Below are 13,887 nucleotides of genomic sequence, written 5' to 3' on the forward strand. Positions count from 1 at the left end.
CCTTAGTATTCGGAGTTCTACACTTTCTGCAATTTTTCTACACGGGCTTATTATTGACGCACACGTTTGTCGCAAAACAAACTTTGTTCCATCAGCATAACACCCCGCAGAACAGCATTTTATCTCGCTGTTGCCGACCTTACCCCGACAAGCGACTATGCACATTCGAAGTTTTAACCAGGCCAAACGTAACTATCGACGTCAGCGCACTTTCGATAACGCTTTATACGTATATACACGCAAAAAGTATGCCAAATGAAGTAACTCCCAAAAACTATCGCGAGCTGTAAAAAATCGCGAAAATAGCTTTCATATAGCAAAAAAAATGAAATAAATCGCATAAAGAAATTCATGGAAGTTTACTGTATATACGGGGTGGGAGAAAAGTATGGAAACCCTGAAAAATCTCGAAAACTATAAGTTTTACAGAAAAATGTTTCAGACAAAAGTTGTTTGGTTTCGAGGGGGCCATAAGATGGTATCATTGGTTTGACCTTGGATGGTCGTTTAAAGCTCACATAAACGACACCTTTAATTTCTTAAATGGAAACCCCTATTTTTCAATGCATATTCTTGTAGCTAATCTCGAGAGCTTTTCAAAACACTATAATAAAGTATTTTTTCATTAAGAACTTTTGGAATTATGAGGCTTGAAAGTTCTAGTATTTTGACATAAAATACAAAATATCTTGTAAAACATTAAGTTTTCGGTAATGTTACCTTAATACTTTTATGCACAGAATAATGAGACGAATCAATTGGTATGAAAAAAAGGCACAGTTCCTTTAAGAAAAAATATGTAATTTGCAACACGCATCTGCATACTTTTTCTTAAAAGCAACTATGTCTTTTTTTCATACCAATTGATTCGTCTCATTATTCTGTGCATAAAAGTATTAAGGTAACATTACCGAAAACTTAATGTTTTACAAGATATTTTGTATTTTATGTCAAAATACTAGAACTTTCAAGCCTCATAATTACAAAAGTTCTTAATGAAAAAATACTTTATTATAGTGTTTTGAAAAGCTCTCGAGATTCGCTACAAGAATATGCATTGAAAAATAGGGGTTTCCATTTAAGAAATTAAAGGTGTCGTTTACGTGAGCTTTAAACGACCATCCAAGGTCAAACCAATGGTACCATCTTATGGCACCCTCGAAACCAAACAACTTTTGTGTGAAACATTTTTCTGTAAAACTTATAGTTTTCGAGATTTTGCAGGGTTTCCATACTTTTCTCCCACCCTGTATATATATAATAAGTAGAAAGATGTATACATATAAAGAATTGAATTTCTTGTATTAAAAATATGAGCTTTCGAGATTTTTTCTGCTTACTAGCTATAAAATAGAAAGCATCTTAAATTTTGCTAAGAAGAAAACATGATATTAAAGATACTGAAGAAGATTACGCAAGACAGAGAGATATTGTAATCATAATTAAGTAAAATAACAGCAAAGTTTCTTTGCAAAGTAAACCTTTACCTTTTAAATTGTCTTATGTAATTTTTTGCCACGTAAGAAAACTAATTAGCAGACAACAAAATTTCTCGTGGCTCTAGAATTTCTATATTATGTCTGACAGTAAATTTTTTACGTAAAGCGATGCCTTCTCTTTCTCTCTCCTTCTCATTCTCTCTTTTGCTTTCTTACAAATTATAGATCAAAGCAAACTTATTATTATATAATGTTAAATGTTAAATAATTATATTCAATTAATATCATAATGGAAAGGTTAAGTTAAAAACAGATTTCAATGTAGCAATTGTAATAATGAGTAAGAAAGGTCAAGTTATTTACCTATAAGAGGTATATAATATAATGTATACTGTATATAACTATGTAACGCAACGTAACTTCTATACATTTCAATATTTACCGTGTACCATATAATTATAATATCATAAATACCATGTTTAAATTTTTCTCTTTTGGACTGCATTACTTATAACTCATCATGATCGTTGCTTTATTTTTTGAATTTTCGAAATTCGGGTGAATTGTTTTCCAAATTTTGAATTATGCAGCTACGCAGGCTGCATTCCGATATTCACTGTCAGTACTGAAAGTCTATGTTTTTCTATATTTTACGTCACGTATACTATAGATTTTCAGTACTGACAGCTGCTGATAGTAAATATCGGGATGCAGCCATAAATATAATAATTATAAATGTACTCACCTGGCAGCTCGAGAAAATTCGAAGTTCTTCGTTGCCGGCCCCTCGGATGGTTGCTGAAATTCAATGGCCCCACATCTTCATTGGTAACATTGGACGCGTTGGAGCACTGGCTATCGCGGGAGCCGCGTCTCGACGCCAAATAAGCTGCAACACACTCACGCACAAGAGCTTCGTGAAATGTCTGTCCAGTGAAAACGCAACGCGCAATGTTTAAGCGAGATAGTCAAAGGTAAACTGCACCGCGATGCGCTATACCGTCTCTCTATATATATAGTTACAGCGTATACGCGAATACGAATACGCGGATATATTGTCGGATGAGCTTGGCATTTGAAGAAACTCATCATCGTGTTGTGCCCGTTAAACTTTCGCGACTCGTAATTCGCAAACGCTCGCGAGAATAAATTTTTGATGAGGAAAATATGAGAATAGCGTTTCTTTTTGAATTTATCGTAAGGGGTGAATATATATATTCTTTTTTCATTTTGGTTGCCACAAAGAAATGGATATACTATATACATATCATATATATACATGGTAAACCTCAACGAAAACTTTTTACCTCGTTTTGTTTTGTTTTTGTAACCAACTGATTCATGCAAAATATGCCGAAACACGTCAGTTTTATTTTTAAGGGAGATGTATGATTGTGTGATAAATTTAATCGTGCTACTTTATCTCCTTGATTAGGGTAACTATCTTTTTAAAAATCTTAAATGGCAATAGGCATCGAGTGATACGTCATATTAAAGCTCTTTTAATTCTCTTTATAACTATGTTTCTAAACGAGCTCCAGAATGTATACAATTTCATCGTAGCCCGATCAATCCAACCCAAATCTAATTTTCTTTCTGATAACCGAAATGAATAAAGTGATATATATAGGAACATAAATCAATCGGTATTTAAATAATATTTACAGTTATGACGCAAGGGACTGCGTAAATCTGTATATATACTGTTATTTACAATTTCACACGAGTGCCTTCCCGATCATATTCCCACCCTCCTAATGAAAGTCGAATGACCAATGATTGAAGAGGAGATCAGAGGATTAAGTCTCAAGAGTATATCCCGCTTCTTCTATCCGGCATCATCTGGGAATAGGAAGATCCAGAAAGGCAGAGAAAAGCAAAAAAAACGCAGTAAAAGGAACTTTAGCAGGTGAAAAAGATAAAAATACTCAGAGAGTAACCTAAGGACCAGAAAGATTCAGAGAGGGTCTGAGAAAAGAGAGTGTCGAAATGGATGACGCCAAAGAGGGTGGGCCAGTTTCATTCGTCGCCTTTGCATGAGGACGATCCTACAGCACCGCAGATTCATGTCGAAAAGCAATTATCGGAGCCTCTTGCGCGCGTATGTGTGTGCGCGCACGTAAATTACGGGTGCGCTAAGCGCGTAAATTACAAAACCTTCATTATGTCCATATTAACGCGCGTTATGGATTTTCATCGATAGAAGAGCACTCGGTCGGATTAAAAGAGCAAATGACTCGTAGGCCACGAATTTCGCCGGGGCAAAATCCCAAATTTCGTTTCCATGGAGGCCAATTATCAGCGGCGCGTGTGCACGTGCCCGGGGTTATTCACGTGCCATACGGTCTGTCACCGTATTTCTCATTTTCATCCAAATCGACCCGCGTCCAAATTCCAAATCGCTCGTTATAACGGAAGAAACCTTTAATGCCCGCGATATTTTGCGCAGAAAATATCTTCTACAGCCGTGATATTACGAATCCGATCGCAAAATAATTTATATTGATGTTCAAAAAATTGCGTTTTATTCAAATACTTTATATATATTATCATAACACGCTGTAATATTCGCTTGTAAATATAAATATTAACAATTAAAAATACAAAATTAATAACGAAAAGAACTTTAATTATAATAAAGTAATAATCAATTTTTGAAATTACAGAAGTAATATAATAGCCAAAGAAGTTTTAATCGTTAAGAGGAAAACGATGAAGAGTTAATTAACAAGCTTGGAAATTTTAATGTAAAGGCATTAAACTATTGCAGAATTACGAAGTTCGAAATACATTTTGTATGTTTAATTTAACACGCTTGACTACACAATAGCATTTTCAATCAACCGACCCTCGTCAAAAAAACAAACGTTTCTTGAAAACATCGATCGTCGTTTATTGCCTTAGGAGATGGAGGAGTATATAGATAGAAGATCCCGTTGTAAATGAAGAAAGAAGTGGTTCGTGAAGAAGAGAAAATACTCACCGAGACCGCCCTTCATCGAGCCTCTTCTTCTAGGGCTGGATAGCAGAGTGATCTCAGTCTCGGCATCAGCCATATCCGTCAGATCGCTGGTGGATCGTCGGGACATGTTCTTTTCGCCCTTTCTGTGTTTCGAGCGGCCGTTCGATCCCTCGCAGTGACCTCGATCAATCTCGTCCAGGCATCCTTGGCTCTTGTTGATGTGCCCACCTATTTTTGCGTTTCTCGACCTATCGCCGGTTCCTTCGCCGGTTTTTTCCTGCATACCGGGGTGACTTTCCAGAGAAGGAGTCATGCCCGGGCTACCACTGTTGTAGCCCGCGATCTCTCTGCTTGCACTTACTTGACTGAGTTCCGAGTTTCGACTCGCTTGCGGACTGGTCGCGTTGAGCGACGTCGGAGTTACAATCGTGGGCGACATAGGACTGTTCAGGGTCACCAGACCAATGGAATTCCTTCGCGAGGGATCGAAAAGCGGGCTTCTCGCGCTGTCGGACGACGGGTAACCGCATGACGAGTTGACCGATCTACTGCGATCGGTCATCAATGACGAGGTCCTCGATGCCGGATAGCTCGCGGCCTGCCTCAAAGTTTTGCGCGGATCGCAGAACTGTAAGATGGGCGACTTGCGGCTGGGCGAGTGCAGTATCTCGCTGTTGGGCGTCTTGGGACTCCTGGGACTCCGCGGTAGGCCCGGCGTGGCGCGGGAGTAGCAACTGGGACTCCTGGAGCCGCGCTGCTGCTCGTGCTCGTCGGCGCGCCCGAACTCGTCGAAGTCGAAGGTCGTGTTGGGTGTCTCCGGGCAGTACTCGGGCGGGAACTCGAAGACCAGCGGCGTACCGGGTGACTTGGCCAGCGATTGACCCTGAGTCGGGCTCCGCTGTTCGGCGATCGGCACCTGCTGCTGGAGGCGAGGAAGCGCCGGCAGCTGCCGCGGACTCCTCGGGGATTTGAGATGGATCGATTGTCCGGGACTGTTGGTTGCCATCTCCGCTACGGGGTCTCTGACGAATTTACCTGCCTCCCGGATCGCGTTATCTCGATTCAATGTGCCGACTGTTTATCGGGAGAAACCCCGCAGCTCCGTCATTCTCACGTCACCGAAACGACAATCGTTAGTTTTGAGGCTACGCCTATAAATCGTCCTGTAATCGACTACAGCCACTCTTCTCATTTCAGCGGATCTCGCGACGGTTTCGATTTTGATGACAAGCTGTTGCGGGACAAGTTTGTTTGGTTTCGATTATCGCTTTGTATACGAATCTTCCCGACTGTCAAGCATGAGAATAGGATTTCGTTAAGAACTTGCGTTAAATTTTAGTCAAAAAGCGCGTATAATTAAATTGTATAATTATCATAATAAAAGTTTTATACGTATACATGTATAACACATATATGAAGTTCTATAACCAGTAGCTTTTTGCAAGCATCAGAATTAAAGAATAAAACATAAAGTACGCTTAAGAAGAGCTTTGGTATATATACTTATTTGAAAAATTCTCATTTTAATCTATTTGTACGTCTCGAAAATTTCAGCTTCTCTTACGTTAATTACAATTTAACTCGAACAGAATTAATTAAACGAAAAGTCACTTTCTCTTATATTGAATCGATGGCTGATTAATAATGGAACGATGAGAAACGATGCCACTGTGATATAGCGCGTGACCTATAACCACGGGGTTAAAACGCACCTATGTCAAGTTCACGATCGAGTGTTTGCGGAACGCGTACATCGATCCAAATAAAATAGAAAAAAGCATAAAGCACTTTCAATTATTACGCTCACCCTCTTTCCCTCTCTCACTGTTCGCTACTGAAGTCAAAACAAACTTATCAAACAATATTAATAATTCAACAGTGATGAGATAATAAGCTCATTTCTAAAAAAACGGTCGAGAAAAACGATATGTCAAACGAACGTTTAAAAGCATTTTTCATTTCAATTAAATGGCAGTTACTCACTTGCTGCGAGAAGTTATCAGAAAATACTATCGTGATAAAAAATTTGGATCAACGAAATATCGCTCAGTCATCGAAAGCCATTTTCCACACGTCGCACAGCACGAACAATATTCATATAGACGCAGCCTACCGTGTCTATTCGAATTAATGATAGGAGATACAACACGCGGTGTCGACGACATAAAGTAAACAGGTATACGACGCACGGGTATACGAGATTATTGGCCGAAGCCGTTACGCCAGTTAGCCAACTAGGGATTAACCTGTTGATCGTCGTTGTCACAAAGAGTGCCGTCACGTTGTCTAGCTGCGCCGAGTCGTCGAACGGTGATGCCGTGATCCCTGAAACGACTTTAGCGGCGAGATGGACATTCCGCTGTGATTGAGGAAAACTCCGAATCCCTAACAGGTAGGAACGTTTATTGTATATCCGACCGAATTTGACGTCGTGAGAAGAATGAAGCGTCGATGCCTCGAGATGCCACCTCGGCGATGGCCGGCGTGCTACTGAGGGGTTGCAATGTAGAAGCCACCCTCGCGCCCGCTTCGCATCGGCGCTGCGGACCACCCCTCCCGCATCATTACGATCCTGGGGGCTTTGTTACGCTCTCCGCACGTGCTCTTTCAATAGTTCACATTCGCCAGACGTTATAATTTTCATCGCATTCACTGGGCATTGAATTATACGTCGTGAAATATAATTTTCATCGAATCTTAGCGAGTTCGAAATATCATATTTTTTATTAGTAGTTATCGTTATATATTAGTGAAATATTATAACGAATGGTACAAGATATATCACCAATTTTACTTGTAATAATATCTTTTATTAAAATTACGATCGCGAAGCTATCTTTCTTTTATTTTCGCAAATATATACACTTTAGAAATGTTTTCTGTAGCATTTTTAATTTATAAGTTATATAATAAGTCGATAATTATACATTATATATCTTTGTAATTATTTATGTACCTATCTAATTTCTTACGTGGTAATAAATTTTGCTACTTATACACGCGATTAAATATCGAAATGAAAAATTGAAACATACCATGCCAGTCTTCGAGTCCGTAGCTAACTCTTTTCCCCGTCTATACGTGGTATTCCCTGTCGATAGCATCGAAACAATCTATCAAACGAAATTGCGTTTGTGTTTACGTCGAAGGATCCTACGGAGGCATTGCAAGTCTGATACAGCAGTGTCCAACAGGTAGACGTTTGGGTATATGCAGGCACACGTTGCGGAATCTAATATTTGCCTCTGATGTTGGTCCAAACCCGTTTACCGAGTATAGCTCGCCCTTTAATCAGTAAGGCACTTTAGAGGCTTCGCGTGGAGGAATTTGATTTGACCTTCTCGTCAGTTTGTAACTTCGACACATCGACGATTAACATCATTTGGTAGATACGTCAGTTTCTCCGACAAAGCTTCTAATTGTAGCAAAGAATCATATTTTAAGTCTAACTTGTCAAATATTCTCGACGCGACGGAGCAATAAATCTCGCAGAAAGCAAAATCGTATCTACAGTATTATTTGTTATATGTATAAAATGATTAGTCACATAAAATAGAAGAAAGAAAATAAAACAAATATTATAATTTCTTCACTGTGCAAATTTCGCTAAATTTATATATTTAGAAAATAACATAAAATCAATTTAAAAAAAGATTAGAAAAAATATTCTAACAACGTTGCTTTGTTTTAATTTGTTGAAAAGAAAAGTATAATTTATGTGAAACAACTTAAATAAGTAGAGTTAAAATTAAAAAAATTATTAATGTTACTTAGAAACATATTGTCTTTTTCATTTGATTCAAGTATCATTCGAGTTTATGAAAAGCTAGTAGCGTCAGAGACCGCCAGATAGCAGACACATCCAATGAAAGTACCATGCAAAGATATTCACCATTCGAGCAATAAACATTTTCTTTCTTATATAGTTTGTAAATATTTATAAAATAAAACTTATAACTAGAATTATAACTCAAAATCTTAGAAAGCTTATCTCGCACAATATTATGATATCAGAAATATATAGAGCGATAATACACGTACTATATTCCATGTTTGATATTTACCATGGTACTTCCATATTACTCAAGTCGATTCGATCATATCGCAATTGAAGAACTAGTAATTTTAAATGCAATTTTAAAAGAATCTATAAATCGTAAATTATTTATTCATTCGTATCGATTAAGACAACCAAATGCTTTCCAATTGTTTATTTAATATACTTACATAAAGAGAGTCATAAAACGTACTACATATGATCAATTGAACGAATTGAAATATTTCTCTTTCCCTCGATAGTGAAGTAGTGATGTCTTTAAAAAACATTTATTTGTGCTAAATAATCGAACAATACAATGAAAATAGTTCGATTCTTTTAAGTGATTAGTTTTTGCAAAAAGGTATGGATCATATGAACAAATTGATGTTATATCTTCTTATTATCGAAATTAATAATCATCTGACAAATTGCTAAAGCGAAAAGCTATATAGTTATTTTACGTTTCATGTTGGCAGAAAACGAACGGATTCTAAAGTCACTGGATAATAAAACTGAAATGACGAAAAAAAAAGGAATATTTAATTTTAGAGACTATTATTTTTGTTCCTAATTGGTGAATGATGCTTCTCCATAATTTTGCTATATGAATGTAAAGAATTTACTATATAAAGTAGACATCTTCGATGACCAAGCTATCCTGTTTTAGCCTGTGGCGGTATAAGCTATCTGTAACTTGCTATAGGAAAGGCTCATTCCAGTATGTTATATAATTCGATGGTTATGGTGCGCAGTTTCTTGTAGCTCGTATCTCAGCTATGAGCTTCAATCTCTGTGATACTAGATTCCTAAACGATATAATAAACCGTTAGATTCCATATAAAATTTGGCGTTTCCTCATTTTTATATCTGCTCCATTTATTTAAAAATGAGTTTGATAAAAATTATATCAAGTCACATCAAAAGAGATATTCGGAAATGTGATATTTTGAAGAAAATGATATCAACTGATCATGTAACTTGAAGATATAATTTTTATATCGAAGATATAATTTTATTCTCCTGATAGGGAACGTCGATATGAAATCTCTTGACGTTTTCAAGTTCGTACATCGGTCAACTGTAGTCATCATGCGTACGTCAACGTCGTCAACTCGATGACGGGGTGATGAGATCCCGACTGACAAGTGCATTAGTGCGACAGAAAGATGCCGTCGTTGAACATCTTTCGCATTGAATTTGATCGCGCGGATGCTGTTTACATACCCGGCGAATGTGTCAGCGGCTTCGTTATTATCGATCTGGCAAAGGAAAAACTTGCCGAAGGTAAATCATTTAATTAATTTTTTTAAAGATATATATCGATCGAATAAAGTCATCGCAAAATTTGCACATGCAAATAACAATGCTCCATGTATGAAATCACAATAGAGTCGTTTTGCATCAGGTACACTTTTCTATTTTTCTTTTTTTCTCCAAGTTCAAGATAAATTATACATAAAAATGTTTTTATACGAGAAAAAAGGTAGTTGTCTCGCGACAATATGATCCAAAATTTTATACTCTAAGTAAACGCGAAAACATCCGACTACTTACGGTTAAGTTAAAAGGCTGAAAACTTTTGAAGAGTTCTGTCCTTCCCAGAACAAGTATCTATACAGATTATATCTGTACGTGCCAGAAACCAGTCTCGGTAACATGTGGAATGAATGGCTTCGGTGCCGCACACAATTAAGTGCGTGCCGTGTACGTGTGGCACTTTCAGCTTTTGCCGATTGTAACACAATTTACATGAATCCAAATTCGAAACTTTAGAAATACCGCAATTTATATTTGAAGACTTATGCCATCTGAACGGATGTAGAGATTATCAACTCACGGATTATCAGTGATAACAATGCAATGAATATGCATTGTTATCACTGATATGGAGAATATATCAGCTTGGAATAGGATGATTTAATAACTCATCCAGAGTGATGAGATCATTCTTGTGATAACTTTTAAAATGTGAAATATCTTTTTCTGATATCGTTTATATGTACGACATAATAATAATAATAATAACATTATTACCATGCATTTTTTAAATTATATAATTTATAATTATATAATAATAGGAAATAATCAAAATTTCATATTTCATGAACCCTTTACAGTCTACATTTTTAAAATACATAGTTTAAACGTAAATATATGAATATGCTTGAACTAACAGCAAGATTTATATAAAGTCCATCATATTGAAAATAAATCGCAAACAAATTACATATATTCAAATGATTCAAATTGACGTATTGTACATAACTACCTGTATCTATTATACATATATTTTTTATATTACAACAAAGAGTATGGACTTTCTTAATTCTTCATTTTGTACGTAAAACGTTAAAATGATCATTAATCTTTGCTGTTGCAGAACTAAAATTATCGGCTAAGGGAGAGGCTAACGTCAAGTGGGATGAGGAATCGAGTTCGACAGATAGTAATGGAAATTCTACAACTAACACTACTACTTATAGGGCAAATGAAAAGTATTTTAAATTGACCATTTCACTGTTAGAAAAATCGGAAGGTATCGTCTATTAAAAAATCATATATCATGACAATCAAAAAGTTCATTAAAATATGTTATTATATTATTATAGTATAATATAATATAAGAATATATTATATACTTGCGCTAATGCTTGGTTATTTTCTTTTAAAAATAAATATTTCTCATTCGTTGGTGCACCGCAATCGTGAATTCGCGTAATGTGAATGTGCCGTGAATAAGGTGTAACAATACAAATAAATATATTAATGGAAATTAGAGTAACATAAATCAGAGTCCTAAAGCATATTCATTTAAGTGTAAAATGGCTAAGATAGATACATTTTGCTATAATCCACGTAGAAAGGATAAATTATATTTAGAGGCTATACATATCAGCTTTTATTAATTTCAGACGATGGAAAAGTGCATATTCCTGCAGGATTAAGTAGATATCCTTTTTGTATCCAATTACCCTGCGATTTACCATGCAGCTTCGAACACCATGTTGGTCATATCAGATACACGATAAGGGCGGTCATTGTTAGATCATGGCGATTCAATCACGAATGTAAAGCTGCATACACCGTAATTACAATTTACGACCTAAACATTCGTCGTGAACAATGTGTGAGTAAAATCCTCGGTAAAATCGATATTTTAAATTCATATTATGATTTTATTACCTTCATATTCGGAAGCCAGAATATACAAAATAGCTATTTTATAGTCTCATTCAAACAATTGTATTGAAAATTAATAATGCATTATTTATATTAGATCGGCATAGACGATGAAGTAAACCAATCTTTCTCTTGCTTCTGTTGCGTCAGCGATGGTTCGATAAATGTGCATATTAAATTACCGATGACAGGATTCGTCCCGGGACAATGGATTGAGGCAATCCTCGATTTAAGACATAACGCCACTATTACCGAATTACAGAAAATCTGCGTTAAATTACAGCAAGTAGGTTTGTAAATAATTTATGTAAATATATAATATTACTCTGGAAAATAAAGATCGGAGCGCAAATCGAATATAAGAGGAGAGTGACAGAAACATAAATGAAACTTCTTTTGAAGCATAAATTGAAACTGCTGAACGTAAAAGAAGCATTTTAAAAGATAAACGTCTCTGTCATTCTTTTCCTTTACGCTCAACCTACGCTCCAATCTTTATTTTCGCCGAAGATATCTGAATCAATAGATTGGCCAAAATATAAATGTTATTCTATCCTACAATAATTATCAAATTTTAATTTCTGCTTATAAAGTCCCTTGAGTTCCGCGCGGATGCGCCCTTTGGTAAGAAAAAGAAGGATAAAGCAACTGTGGCAACTGTGCAAAAAATAAGACCATTCGATAAACACGCTATCGCATTACGTTTATTTATTCCACCGATACCACCTTCGGACCTGCAATTCTGCGATATAATTGATCTAAAATATATCCTCCGTATCGTCCTTCATAGTAAAAAAATGTACGTACATATCTCTCCAAAGCTCAGTAAAAAACTAAATATATTGTAACTTTATTTTATACGATAATATTTTACGCGCTTGATGATCATTCAGTAACAATAGGATGACTTTACATCAATTCTTTTCACTATAAGGTATCGTAAGATCGTCAAAGAGTATCCGATTTTAATTGGAACAATACCGCTGCGGTTTATACCATCGGCGCCTGCAGCTTCATCTTCTTCAGATGTATTTCCATCTACATCGAAGAGAGAAGACGTGACTCCAGAATCTAATATTGTACCTTCTCCAAGTACACCATCGCTGAACGATTTTGTTGATGGTACGTAAAATACTCAATTGACAGATTCCACCGAACAATCTTTATCGTATAGTAATATTTGTTTTTTCCTTTTTAAATAATTTGTAAACATAAAACATTTCTATATTTTATTTTATTGAGAATACTGTTCTATTTTAGAATAATTTAAGAAATATTTCTTTACACATTTGAATCGTAATCATAAGATTATCTTACGCGAACACCACTATTAAAATTTCAAAATCTAATTCTTCGTTCGCGAAAATTATTACGAGACTTTGATCCAAACCTAAGAACTTGTCAAGGTAGATACAGATTAGATTCTTTTATATATAGCTCCTCCATCATATGAAGAATCCTTGTCGCACAGAGTGTCTTGCATCAGAGATCCGAAGGACTCTATATACGTGCATGGTGTTAACGAACCCTTTGCACCTAAATATCCAGTCTTCAAATATTTCAAGTAAGATGACTAAGATGATTATACTAATTAAGTCTTATATGATTTCTATCGGCATGTATTATCAATACTTTACTTGCAGATCCTCCTGAGAAATAGGAAGGTCGTCTAAGCTGACAACATCGAATCAAAAAAGATTACTATCGTTTTTAATTATTTCTAATTTAAACCGTTGATTTGTAATCGAGAAAAAAAAACATTCTGAAAAATAAAAACTGCAAAGACTGAAAAAAATTCTCATAATTTTTCAATTTTTATTTTTCGTAGAGAACGTATTTCTGTATATATCGTATGAGAAGTGGTACGGTTCTAAGAAAAAATCGATTTTGCACTGTCTAACTTATTGTTAGCACCGTCAGCATAGTATCATACGAGTATGAAAACTTAGTAGTAGTGTCAGAGGCCACCAGATAGCGAATGCTTACAATGCGAATTCAACGAGACATTTATTGATGCACGTTAATCTTGTGTTGGAGTAACTCGCGCATAAAAGAATTCATTACCTGACGATATATCGCGCTGATTACCTCCAATTACCCTTATTTAACAATCAATCGCCGAAAATGAGCAATCGCAGAGCCATTGCACAGCAATTGCGGCACAGTCCGCAATCGTGGCTTAATAAACTCGCATAGAAATGTTCAACACGCGATGCAATCCCACGTAACATCGATTGACTATTTAGTAGGTCTGACGGATGACGAAA

General features: G+C 36.0%; 2 protein-coding genes across 8 annotated transcripts in view; one reads left to right on the plus strand and one right to left on the minus strand.

The window, feature by feature from the left end:
- The window catches only part of LOC139775094 (uncharacterized), a 46,706-nt gene extending 39,921 nt beyond the window's left edge, over nucleotides 1-6,785 (minus strand). For 2 of the 4 annotated variants that reach the window (XM_071710824.1, XM_071710821.1), the window contains exons 1-3: nucleotides 6,648-6,785; nucleotides 4,423-5,690; nucleotides 2,185-2,328 (exon numbers count right to left, since the gene is read on the minus strand). In XM_071710824.1, the coding sequence (XP_071566925.1) occupies nucleotides 2,185-2,328; nucleotides 4,423-5,407 (1,129 nt within the window). In that variant the 5' untranslated portion in view covers nucleotides 5,408-5,690; nucleotides 6,648-6,785. Of the gene's footprint in view, nucleotides 1-2,184; nucleotides 2,329-4,422; nucleotides 5,691-6,384; nucleotides 6,522-6,647 lie in introns of those variants that run through there. The other 2 variants (XM_071710823.1, XM_071710822.1) reach the window with 2 other exon arrangements.
- LOC139775095 (arrestin domain-containing protein 2) lies at nucleotides 6,677-13,415 on the plus strand. 4 transcript variants are annotated; one of them, XM_071710825.1, is made up of 9 exons: nucleotides 6,677-6,793; nucleotides 9,468-9,724; nucleotides 10,821-10,976; nucleotides 11,353-11,567; nucleotides 11,718-11,906; nucleotides 12,214-12,419; nucleotides 12,555-12,742; nucleotides 13,058-13,184; nucleotides 13,264-13,415. In XM_071710825.1, the coding sequence occupies exons 2-9, from the start codon at nucleotides 9,607-9,609 to the stop codon at nucleotides 13,271-13,273; spliced, it is 1,209 nt and encodes a 402-aa protein (XP_071566926.1). In that variant the 5' UTR covers nucleotides 6,677-6,793; nucleotides 9,468-9,606; the 3' UTR covers nucleotides 13,274-13,415. The 4 variants fall into 4 exon arrangements, with proteins under 4 accessions (XP_071566926.1, XP_071566928.1, XP_071566927.1 ...); XM_071710827.1 differs by having other exon boundaries at nucleotides 6,706-6,793; nucleotides 9,503-9,724; XM_071710826.1 differs by lacking the exon at nucleotides 6,677-6,793 and adding an exon at nucleotides 9,167-9,184.
- The last annotated feature ends 472 nt before the right edge of the window (nucleotides 13,416-13,887 follow it).

The sequence above is a fragment of the Temnothorax nylanderi genome, unplaced genomic scaffold, assembly GCF_030848795.1.
Source record: "Temnothorax nylanderi isolate EJ_2023f unplaced genomic scaffold, tnyl_v1.0 TNYL_tig0092_pilon, whole genome shotgun sequence".
Taxonomy (NCBI): Eukaryota; Metazoa; Arthropoda; class Insecta; order Hymenoptera; family Formicidae; genus Temnothorax; species Temnothorax nylanderi.